The sequence below is a fragment of the Rosa rugosa genome, chromosome 1 (genome assembly GCF_958449725.1).
Source record: "Rosa rugosa chromosome 1, drRosRugo1.1, whole genome shotgun sequence".
Classification (NCBI taxonomy): Eukaryota; Viridiplantae; Streptophyta; class Magnoliopsida; order Rosales; family Rosaceae; genus Rosa; species Rosa rugosa.
In genome coordinates, this window is record NC_084820.1 from 71,269,802 (window position 1) to 71,282,487 (window position 12,686).

Genomic DNA, 12,686 nt, shown 5'->3' on the forward strand with positions numbered 1-12,686 from the left:
AAAGTTTTAATTAAAACAAAATTGATTATCTTAATAATTGTTGTTAAGGACAATTTTGAGATTTAAAAAAAAAATTTGTTATAAGGTGAACAAAGTATTTAATCGGGTGGGAATAAACGCACCCTTTATTTTTTGGTTACAAAGCATCTACCAATTTTGACAAGTAAACTCGTTGCCAAGTGAGAACTAAGAACCAAGTTGTTCGCCTCCTTTTCTGTTCAATTATCTATGATTTCATTTTAATGTGTGGATTTTGTTAGAGAATACCATTACAAAAAATTCTACTACCTAGCTTTGATATATACGATTTGTATTGATGATATTATACATAGATGAGAGCATCGATACACTGTTAAGCTGGTTAGAAATTCATAAAGCTTTTGATTCCTATGCAGTTGATCTTTAATTATCGATAACAGTTTATGGAGAATACATTGTTTTTTCTTTATTGAAATTGTTGCCTATCAACCGTGAGAGCACGAAAACGTTTTGTTTCATAATAGACAAGAGAATAATATCTGAATTCTAAAGTGGATCCAATTGATGCAAGTGGCCAAGTGTGAGAGGAATCCAATGTTTTTTGCCACGTTTTTACTCTCACTTTCACTTTCACTTTCACTCTAATCCATGGATATAAGTGTGTACTTGTTCATGGATAGGATTTTGATTTAGATTCGATCTAGATACGTTGTTAATGGATAGTTCAATTTGAATCATTTGATAATTCAATCCGTTAGTCCGTTAACGATCTCGATTCATTAATTTATTCATCTAATGGATCAAATACGGATCTATATTGATTTGAATCGTTAATTTCCCGATATGTCTTTTAAATAAATAATTAAATCTATATATAATTATTTTTTTTCAAATATAAAAATAATTATTATATATAGTTTAGACAAAAAAGTGTTGACGTTTAACAGTTTTATTGTTATAATAACCTAAGTAAACTATGGATTGTGACAAATAAGGTATTGAATAAATTAAAATTATATAAAGTTTAATTAGTGCATTACTGAGATTGAGCCAACAAATAATATTTGTGTGTAGACTCGATCTACATAGTCCGCCACGTACTCATGAATGTTGTAATCAGCAAGAGTACGATTGGCCAACAACTATTTCTTGCCCCATAATTGGTTTTAGTGTTCCGTACCGCAACATTAATTACAGTTTTGTTAAATTGGGTTTAGTTAACAATCGTCATTGTTATAATTAAATTGTTCGAAACATAATTATCCCAAAGGTTCAATAAAACCAAGGACAGCCGAACTATTCAATACATTAATTGCGTGCTGAACCATCACCATATAATATATGTTCATGTTCATGTTCATTCATAGTCAATTTTTTTGCCAAACCTCAATTCAGGAACTAGTATTGCACTCTACCTTAATACTCTTTGCTCTACCAATTATCCACAGATATCGTATTTTGAGATTTAAACATTCCCGTTGCTTGTAATATTAGTCATAAATATTCAATCCTCGTATCGAATCTTCATGTTTGATGTCGTAAGATATTGACTAGCTACACCCCTTTAACATAGTTTAAATTGTCTAAGACCTAACGTAAAGTCACCAATTGATAATCTTCTAGAAGCTTTGGAGCCCATATAGCAGGCATTGAAATAAGAATTGAAAATCGTCCTTCTCCAAATTAGATTGTTCATTGTTGAGTCACACCACAGAACCCATGCAGAAAATTGCGTTACGTACCTTCAAATGAAGTGGTCCATGGAGCCAGAGCTCCTCCACTCTTTTACAAGTCTTGTAATATTACATATTGTTTCAATTGTCGTGCCGATGAGGTATTGTGTCCTAATTTTTTTTGAAATTTTGCGCATCACGTGTTTATACTTACTATCAACAAAAATTTGCTTAATTAATTAGGACAATTAAGAGGCACTGAAACTAGAAAACAAGCAGCTTGCACCTCTAGATCGACAAGCAGCAGGCTAGGGGTTTTGATGGGATGATCCAGCAGCAACGTAATACATAGGCCTTCAATACAACCTCGTTCAATGTCCCTTCTTATCCAGTTATCCTTAACTAGGAGGGAGGAGGATTAGTTAGGAGATTAATTAGCTGATTAGATGATGATGCTGGCTCACTTGCTACTCTATTGGCATCGAATATCTGCACATGGGACATAGATCGATGATTGATCTACAGCCATGTAACATTGCAATCTCCATGATAATAGTGTGAACAAGGCCGGCCTGCAAGTAATTAAGCATCGATCAACATCTTCTTGCATCAGACCAAAAAAAGAAAGAAAGAAAAACATCTTCTTGCATGTTGTAAACACGGGAATCTGAAAACAAATAGAATGCAGACACTTGTATAAAAATAATTATTTTATTAATAATTTAAATGCGGGTTACAATCTTTGGGTAAATCCTCTGATTTTATCTCCGATGGTATGCTTGACTTAAGGGCGATTGACGCTTAATCTTGAATCGTATGATGGCCACGAGGGTTGACACGTGACGAGTGCTTTGGCTTGAGGTTGGTGACGAACTGGCTATTTTGCAGCTTGAGGGTTTCACACGCTTGAAGACTTCTGAACTTTGGGAGTGATTTTTCTCTCTCTGGCTGAAGTCCTTCTCTTGATTTGAGGGGGTATTTATAGTGTCGGCGTCTCTCTCAATTTGGAATGTCTTGATGACATGTAATTAATTGCATTTTCCTTAATAGCATAATTGAATCAATCAGCATTAATTAATTGATTTAATCACGACCATTAAGGAATTTAGCCAATTAATTTGATGACTGATTTTAATTGTATTTCATTAATAGCATAATCAAATCAATCAGTTTTAATTAATCAATTTAATTATGACTATTAAGAAATTTAGCCAATTAATTGGATGGTTGATGTTCATCTTAATTATCAATTTAAATAAATTGACATCTAATTAGCAGACGACATTTAATACTTGATTTAACTCAGAATCAATTGATTTAATTTGATTGATCCGCTCTAATATCAACTGATGTAGTCGGAACAAATTTATTTATTGCCATCGGGCTTTTTGTATGCCGCCATGTGTCATTCTCGGAGTCCAAATAGTTTTACTGACTCACGAGCCACGCGTACATTTTGGTGGGACCCACATGCCAACTAAATTTAGTTGGTCATAATTTCAAGTGTGGACTGAATTATTTAATGAATTTTATTTTCATTAAATTTTTGGTGTCTACACATGTACCTCCAAAATCCTTCGTGCATTGAGCATATTTTCCTCATCACCTATCATGCCGAAGATTACAATTAAGATGAAATAATATATGTTTTACAGAGCCATGTTTAATAGTTGCAATTAGGCCTCGTCAGCGGGTCGGGGCTTACTACATTTTAAAATAATAACGGGCCGGGCCGAGCTTTATTGAAAATCGAATTATCCAAGCCCGTCCATATAAAGCGGGCCTTGCGGGCTTTTTCGGGCTGGGCCTTGCGGGTTTTATTTATAAATAAATCTTTAAAGACACTAATTTTTCATAAATCTATATTTATATATCATACACTCTAAAGAGCTGTGGCGACCCGGAGACCGGATTACCACAGCGCCACCTCCGCCCGCGACACTTAGGGAGCAAGTGTTTTGGGCCTAGAATTTCTCAAAGAGACAAGGCCATTGGGTTGGAGAACAAGGAATCTATAAGCCCGAAATTCTTGGGCTTGTATAGTGGGCTTGGCTTGTAATCACAAGATTACGAACTAGGCGAGGAAGAGGAAGGGAAGGTGGTGTTGTGTTGAGTTTTAGAACCTACGTCATTTTTTTTGTTCTTAGCCCAAGTTTGCATTATGTTCATTGAATGGTAATTTACGTGAGTCTTCTAGGTCTAGCCCACTAGGACCTAAACTCAAATGGAGGTTCTAACCCTAGGGTTCCACTTTAGTGGTAAGCAATCACACACATCATCAACCATACACAACGTTACAAAAATTTAATGAGATCGAACAAGCTACAAAACAAATTTTGGCCTCCAAGGTACCCAAGCTTCGACAACAACAGCCTGCAAAACAAACTAAAGTAGGGGTTAGGCTCCTACATCCAGTCATTGCCCATGCCCGCCCCCATATCTAAGTTTAAAAACATGAGTTATAGCTTTGATAAAAAGTAATAGATAAAAACCAGTTTGCGATTCCACGTGATCGTCACCACGTAACTACAATCCCACAGCAATTGATCTTCTTCCACAACTTTCATCATAACCGTCCATCTAGCCAATCACTTTCCGGAATTCAATAATCACAAGGCTAGAGACAAGGGGATAATTCAATAACAAGGGCATGGTGCACACTGCCCACCACCGGTGGCTCAAGGAGGGACAGACCTCTCCTTACTTCCCCATCAATTGCCAACACATCAATCCAATCCATGCAAACCATTTCAATTGTAAAATAGATAATTTTTAAAACCATGCAAGAGGCCTCATATAAAACATAGTATATGCAAGAAAAGCATAGATAGAGTTAAAGGCATCCCCTACCTGGAACTCGGGCTTTCTCTTGCAGTACTTGGCCTCCATGCAACCTTGTAGCAACCACCAACTTCACAAGATCCTACCACGATATCGAGCCTAGATCAATAAGCGGCATTAATCACGATAAACACAGCTAGCTATTCACACGCAATACTCTCCAAAGAAAACCTCTCCTTTAACCTAATTTACTAACTAATAACCAGACCATTTGGGCACTAAGGGAGAGTTGGGTTTTTCAGGAAAAAGTGGCAGAAACACCCTTAGAAGACAAGTTGTCAAAAGCTGGAAACAGAGTTTAAGTAGGAACTGTTAAGGGCCAAGGAAGAGTGTCCAACATACTTGAAGTAATTCTTGGAAAAATTTTGGAAAGAAGATGGTTTAACAACCTACTCAGTAAGAATGAAATGGTTATAGAATTTTGAGTGAAGCCATGTGAAGAGTAAAGGTTTTAAAGGCTAAAGTAAAACAATGTGCAGATTTTCTCCAGAAATATCAGCTTCTGTCCACCTATTTCAAAATTGCATAACTAATTCTATAAAAATGATTTTGGAGTGATTCAAATTCTGGAAGGTTCATCTTTGTGTCTACTCTATTTCTCTAGAAGGAACTGACCCCAAATTCTCAACGGTTTAGCTCCAGTTTTGAAATGAATGCAGCTGGGTCAGATTGTGCTGAAAACCGAAAAACTGCAGAAAGTTGTTCTTTTGTTTAAAGCTCTTTTAGTACCCAAAATGGCTAGTTACGTAGACTCTAAGACACCTATAGGGTATATCTAAAGCTCCTAAAGACTTAAACTTTCAGTCATCCTTTAATACTAAAAAGTGGAGGTCTTGTAGCTCAATAACATGATGTTTTGAAGACATGGTGTTTGGACAACAGTAACACAAATAAACTCTTAGATCAAGCACGATTTTAATGTTCAAGATAACCATGGTCTAGCATAAATCCAACACATCAGAAAGAATGAAAGGTTCTAAGTTAAGGCAACAAGGTTTCAACAACAATAGTGACAAATTGTAATATGCAAGAGTTGTAACAACAACCAACAATATACAGAGTGTTAAGGAAAGGATGATACTCACCAAAGACTAACCAAAAGGTGAGTTTTTCTTGAGGGTTTCAACAGGAAAGAGAGCTGAGGGAGCTGATTGGATCGAGCCCAGGTGCAGGCCAAGAAATTCGCTCAATCTCGAACATGCAGAATAAGACAGAAACTTCTCAATATGTGGAAGAGTTGTTTTGAATGTATTGAGCCTAAAATTGAGGAAAGAAATAGGAACTTGTTAGTTTAAGAATCTTACCAACTGTTGGTATCAGTCTCAAGCAAGATGTGGGGGATTCGGGTAGAGCAAGAGAGGGAATTCAAGCAGAAATCCAGAACAGGCTCGTTCCGAACAGCTTCCGCTTTGAGGGGTGTACAGGTCTCAAAACGACTCCGATGGAGCTGACATTTTGAGGCTAGAAAGAAGAGACATAGGCGAACAACTTTGATGAAGAAAGTTTTTTGATCGGAGGTCCCTAACTAGGCGTTTCGGGGCATAAAAACACACTGATATGCACAGGGACGAGAGGAAGGGTGAGAAGAGGAGGGTGGATGACGACCTCTGGTTTGGGTTCTCCCTTTTTGAATGTCTGGAGTGATGTTCTTGGAGGAGTTGCCATCTGCATGCTGGTAACGTGGAACAGAGTTGCTGATCGAGGTTTTCTTTCCCTCTGCCCAACTTTGACGTGAACTTCTTTGGAGGAAAAGCTGGGGTTGCGTGTGAGATAGATGACTCAGCTTGGGAAAAGTGAAGGTATTGAATCAGATAATTTGGGGTAAAAATAAGAGGTTGTAAAAATCAAAATGATGGGGAAAAATAAAAGTAAAATAAGTAAATACAAGAAAACTCAAATTAAAGTGTTGGCAAGACCAAATAAGGATTAGGCCTCACCAAACTTATATTTAAATAGAAAAATGGCAAAGTAAGTTTTGTCGGAGTTTTGCTCGAGTTTGAAAAACATAAGATTTGAAAGTCGATGAGATGGTTGACAAGTAAGCTTCGAGTAAGGCGAGTAGAAATTCCGCCAATAGATAGGAAAGGTAAAATAAGAAAATCGTAAACGCACACACAAGTAGATTTCAAAATTATGCAAGGATGTTATTATGAGCTACAAGAACGTTACTGGGTCAAGGGAGATATGCTCGGGTCAAATGTCAACTAACTTATTGGGCTATATTCACTAGCATACCCGTCTGTTGGGTGTCCAAAGTAAATTTTGGACTCTAATCTTATGCTATTTTTGGGCCTAAGGCCCAAGCTCAAACTATTTCCAAAAGTATTTAGCTGAACAAAGGTCGCAAAAAATTATCCCGTTCAAAAGTGACGTTCGGAATTTCACTGGGTCTACAAGAGCAACCTCTATCAATTCAAAGAAATTGGAAAAATCGACTGTTGGATGTGATTATTACAATAAATTATGCGTGTGGTTAAAAATTTAGTCAATTTCACCATAGTTTCGAACTCGATCGAATTGGTCCATAGTCACTTGTATGTTTTCTTGGTTGACCGATGGTGTGACTACCACGAAACGTGCTTATTTTTTTACATCACATTTGTAAATATTTCATAAATGGATGTGCATAGACATAAGATAAAAATTTCAATTTTAATTACAAATACGCCTATACCAATTTGTCTCCTAAAGTTGTATGACTTATACATTGCATTTAAATTGTTGAGGTCCATTCTAAAGCAACCACGAAGTGGAAAATGAATTTGGAGAAACTAACCGCTCGATGGAGAGATTGTAATGTTTTATGGTGGTTGTAAAAAATTCAGCCAATTTGGTTCGCGTTTCGAATTCAATCAACTAGGTCAAACTTAATTAGTTACTCTTATAAACCTATATTTATATATTATACACTCCAAAGAGCAACATCTATAAATTCAAAGAAAATGGAAAAACCGACCGTTAGATGTGATCAATAAATTATGAGTGTGGTAAAAAATTTAACAAATTTAACCATATTTTCGAATCCGATCGAATTGGTCAACCATTGTCACTTCGCTTCTACACATGATCAGGCAAATTAAGCCATGTTCGATCAAGAGGTGGAATTTGCTGCTACTGGCTATTGGGAATCCAATAGTGCAGAGTAGGCGTTCTTCAAACTTGTTGTCTTTTGTAGGCTCGTTTTGAATATATGAGCTACCATGATCGGGACTTCTTAGTTTATTAATTTTACTTCTTTAGAGGGCATTAAGCTAATATTTGTGTCATTCTAGCTTTTTGTATCAACGATATTATCTGTTTCTCTCAGGAAAAATATTGTGTTAAATTAACAAAGCAATGAATAATGTTCCAAAATTTTAATCTAGTTGGCAAAAAAAAACACACACACACACTAGTAATAAAAAAAATGCAATAGGATACGATGAATGAGGAATATGCCCTGAACAGAGACTTTACAAGCATCTAACATGAAAAATTTTCATATCCCAACTAGGTTACCAAATGCAGAACCAAATTACTGATTTGATCGATCAACAAATAGTCAGCAGTACACAATAGGAGGAAAAAAAGAAATGAATCAAAAATTAGTTTCCTAAAACAAGTTTTTTTATTTTTTGAATAAGCACGTACTTTGTACCATATCATCTATTACCAATACACATTTTTGTAGTTAAAACTTCAATCCTAATTTGTACCTATATAGTCTACTTGCCAATTCTTTTACAGCGATAAGCTCAAAATACCATCAACAATGTAACGATAACTACAATATTTTTCGTTCTGATAAAAAAAAAAAAAACTACATATTTTTCTTTAGATGCAGCCTAAATGGAAGAGAGCAAGTCAGCAACTCCACTACATTGCAATGCCCCTATAAAACGAAATTAGAACATGAACAATATTTTTCGTCCTAATAAAAAAAAACTATATATTTTTCTTTAAATGCAGCCTAAATGGAAGAGAGCAAGTCAGCAACTCCACTGCATTGCAATGCCCCGTAAAACGAAATTAGAACATGAACAATGGCCCAATATGGAGATAAAAACTTTAGTAGCTTAATACACTATTCATTCTCTTTTACATGTGTAGCGCAAAATGTGTGCTTGTGTCGGTTCTGAGATCTATCATTAAGGAAACAATACAAAACAAGAGTGATGAATAAGTTCACCTAACAACAGTCGAAATGAGATGGATCTCCTCCATCTCCCTCTCCCTATCATTGCCTCTTCTGAAGCTGGAACAGTCGGCAACCAAGTCGCCAGATCACTACTTCCCATAACTGGAATATTAGAATATTCCAGCATGGAAGCAGACTGCATTGTTCACATCAATAGGAAAGGGATCAGAACTTGGACTTAACCAAAAGGATGCATATTCAAATATTAACAACAGCACAAAAGCACACAACTTGTAAATTATAAACACAATCGCATGGTAGAGAGAAAAACCTAAAATGCACATTTTAACACAGGACTAAGCTATAATAACTGACTCTGCAACATTTAACCAGGACTTGAACTTAACCAAAAGGATACACATTCAAATATTAAAATAAGAACGACTTTGATTGTATTAAGAACAGCACAAAAGCACACAACTTGGAAATTATAAAAACGACTCCATGGTAGAGAGAAAAACAGGACTAAGCTATAATAACCTGACTTTACAGCATTAAACCAGGACTTGAATAACACTAGGAAAAATATAAATTACATTTCTGGCAAGTATCTCAACGAACAAAAAATACCAAAATCCTTTTAGAAACATAAAGACAAAATCCATCTTACAGTCATAACATAAAAAGCAATTGTCCACTGACAAAACACCACACATACCGGTCCACTTGGTAGATAGTCCTGGCCGAGTTGAGGCTTGGCCTCCCCAGTCGGACACACAGGTGTAGGCGGCGCCCAGTGTATGTCCAAGACTCAAAACGATGTCGTTCATTCCGACGATATATGTTAGAACCCTAATTCTTTGACTGTGATGAAATCATAGTTAGTAAAAAAGGGACGCGTATAATTTGGCAAAAAAATGTACGTGTATTGTTCGGCTTATGTGATCTAACGATACGGTCAAATATTTGGTAAAAAAAAAAGGCGATACGGCAAATTTATAAGTTTGAATTGTACATGTATAATTCGGCAAGTAGTAAAATAAACGATTTCAAAAGTACTGATATATAAAACACTATGTTTGTAAGAAAACAGGTTCACATTATAAAGCATTTGCATTTTTTTTTTTTAAGATGGCTCAGATTGCTGAAGCCGAAACTGCAGGAATATTGGTACGTGCATTTTGAACACCTTTTTTTTTACTACTTGCCGAATTATACACGTATAATTTTGCATATAAATTTTTAGGTGCTGCAGTCAAACTAGCTAACTACAACAGAAAAGTTAATCTGCGAGGAACAAGTTTGTCACTGAAAATCAAAATTTCCTCGCCGTAGTGCTTTCCCTAGAAAAATATTTTGATCGTCAGTTTCTCGCAGTAGGGTGGGTAGTCAAGAAAATAATTTTTCGCGATGAAAATAATTTTTCACGCCAATATTCTTTAGCATGAGTACATAAAAGGTTATTGACTAGGCGCCAATATTCTTAAATATTAATTAAGGAACCGATTAATAGAAAACCTATTAAAAAAAAAAACAATAGCGTATTTTGCTGAATATATCCGTAAGTAATTATGCCAACAAAAAGTTTGAATGTTTAACAATTTTGTGGTCTAAGAGGAGTACAGTAGAATGAGAAGAGAAGTTGAATATGTTTGTACTTTTATAGAAAAATGTTTTTCGGTACGGGTCTATTGGATTTGAATCGGATTTTGACCATGAACGAACTCACTTCATTTGATCAGAAAAAAAAAAAAAAAAAAAAAAAATATATATATATATATATATATATATATATATATATTACATGGATTGGGCTTATTAGTTTTCATTAACTTGAGCTTGGGCTTCGACCAATTGAAAGAAGGCCCAAAAGAACTCTTCCCACCTTCAAATTCCCCTCATTTTTTTCCTTTCGTTCCCTCCGCCGTCGCGCTCTCTCTTATTCACGGCGCGCGCGCACAGTCGGAGAGTCCAAGGTGATCGATCCATATGGCTTCTGCTATCGGAGCCCCACCCTCATCAAAACTCCTCTTCACTCCCTCACCCACCACACCCTCACTTTCTCATCCCACCCACCTTTCTCTCTCTACACCCAAAGCCCTAGCATCAAAGCCCCTCTTCTCTTCCTCCTCTGCCGCCGCCTTCAATGTCGTCGTCGTCTCCCCCTCGCTCCCGCGGCGCCGATGCTTCGCCGTCCGGATGGCGCGTGGCAAGTTCGAGCGGAAGAAGCCCCACGTCAACATCGGCACCATCGGCCACGTCGACCACGGCAAGACCACCCTCACCGCCGCCCTCACCATGGCCCTGGCCTCCATGGGGAACAGTGCCCCCAAGAAGTACGACGAGATCGACGCCGCGCCGGAGGAGCGCGCGCGCGGCATCACCATCAACACCGCCACCGTCGAGTACGAGACCGCCACGCGCCACTACGCGCACGTCGACTGCCCCGGCCACGCCGACTACGTCAAGAACATGATCACCGGCGCCGCGCAGATGGACGGCGCCATCCTCGTCGTCTCCGGCGCCGACGGCCCGATGCCGCAGACGAAGGAGCACGTCCTGCTGGCCAAGCAGGTCGGCGTCCCCAATGTGGTGGTGTTCTTGAACAAACAGGACCAGGTGGACGACGCCGAGCTGCTTGAGCTGGTGGAATTGGAGGTCAGGGACTTGTTATCGTCCTATGAATTCCCCGGCGACGATGTTCCAGTGGTTTCGGGTTCGGCATTGCTGGCCTTGGAGGCCTTAATGGCGAACCCGAAAATAAAGAGAGGGGAGAATGAATGGGTGGATAAAATTTATGACTTGATGGATTGTGTGGATGACTATATTCCAATTCCGCAGAGGCAGACTGATCTGCCGTTTCTGTTGGCCGTTGAGGATGTGTTTTCGATCACAGGACGTGGCACGGTGGCCACGGGGCGGGTGGAGAGAGGTAAAGTGAAGGTTGGGGACCATGTGGATGTAGTGGGATTGAGAGAGACTAGGAATACAACTGTCACTGGAGTTGAAATGTTTCAGAAAACACTTGATGAGGCACTTGCTGGTGACAATGTAGGGCTTTTGCTGAGGGGTATTCAGAAGATGGATATTCAGAGAGGGATGGTGGTTTCTAAGCCGGGTAGCATCACACCTCACACTAAGTTTGAGGCGATTGTGTATGTGTTGAAGAAGGAAGAGGGTGGGAGGCATTCACCGTTCTTTGCAGGGTATAGGCCTCAGTTTTACATGAGGACTACTGATGTGACCGGTAAGGTGACGCAGATTATGAATGACAGTGATGAGGTGTCGAAGATGGTTATGCCGGGAGACAGAGTGAAGATGGTGGTCGAGCTTATAATGCCGGTGGCTTGTGAGCAAGGGATGAGATTTGCCATTAGGGAAGGTGGCAAGACTGTTGGGGCTGGTGTCATTCAGTCTATTATTCAGTGAGTTTGGATTCAATGGTACATCACATTTAGCTATTTAGTCAGCGAGTCTTTATCACCATAGACAAGTTAAGAACTTTGTGTTATAGCTTTGTTGATAGTTTGATATCCTTTTTTCTGCATTTTTGTCATCTTCTTCTTGGTTGTGTAGTTATAAATCCAACTTTTAGAATGTACTCATTCTGCATTATGTACTTAAATGCTCGGCCCCCTAAATCAATAAAATGCCCTTTGGTCTCATTTCTTTGAAATTGTCCAAATTATCGTTTGTGCTTTTGGCAACTTGTTAGTGCTTTCTGGTTTAAGGGTTTTGGTTGGAAGTAATCTTTGCTCTCGTGGAGTTTAGGGTCTCATTTGAATCTTGTCTCCTAGTGGAACTGGGGAAGGACCACTGGGGAAGGAACCGAGATGGATGTGAATGTGACTGATCAAGAGTAAAGTCAAGTCTCCCTGACCTCTCCTTGTTTGCATTCCAAATTTATGTACTAGTGTTATATTTTCTCGTTCCCTTGGCCCTTGTTTGCACCACCATTGTATTACTATATTGGTATTTGGTTGTGTCAGTCGAATCAAGTTTAAAGGTCCGGGATGAATCTCTATTAGAATCTGACCTGGCATAGAAGGATTTATTTCATTTGAACCAAGTGAATC

General features: G+C 38.2%; 1 protein-coding gene and 1 long non-coding RNA gene across 3 annotated transcripts; one reads left to right on the plus strand and one right to left on the minus strand.

Moving 5' to 3' along the window:
- Nucleotides 1-3,339: 3,339 nt before the first annotated feature.
- Nucleotides 3,340-6,241, minus strand: LOC133706988 (uncharacterized). Of its 2 annotated transcripts, none has more exons than XR_009844855.1 (3): nucleotides 5,798-6,241; nucleotides 5,579-5,684; nucleotides 3,340-4,575 (listed from the first exon to the last, which is right to left on the minus strand). It is a non-coding gene; the product is annotated as an uncharacterized LOC133706988 (long non-coding RNA). The 2 variants fall into 2 exon arrangements; XR_009844857.1 differs by having other exon boundaries at nucleotides 3,340-4,592.
- A 4,195-nt stretch (nucleotides 6,242-10,436) lies between these two features.
- LOC133726647 (elongation factor Tu, chloroplastic-like) lies at nucleotides 10,437-12,273 on the plus strand. Its single transcript, XM_062154242.1, has one exon. The coding sequence runs from the start codon at nucleotides 10,600-10,602 to the stop codon at nucleotides 12,037-12,039; it is 1,440 nt and encodes a 479-aa protein (XP_062010226.1). The 5' UTR covers nucleotides 10,437-10,599; the 3' UTR covers nucleotides 12,040-12,273.
- Nucleotides 12,274-12,686: the final 413 nt, after the last annotated feature.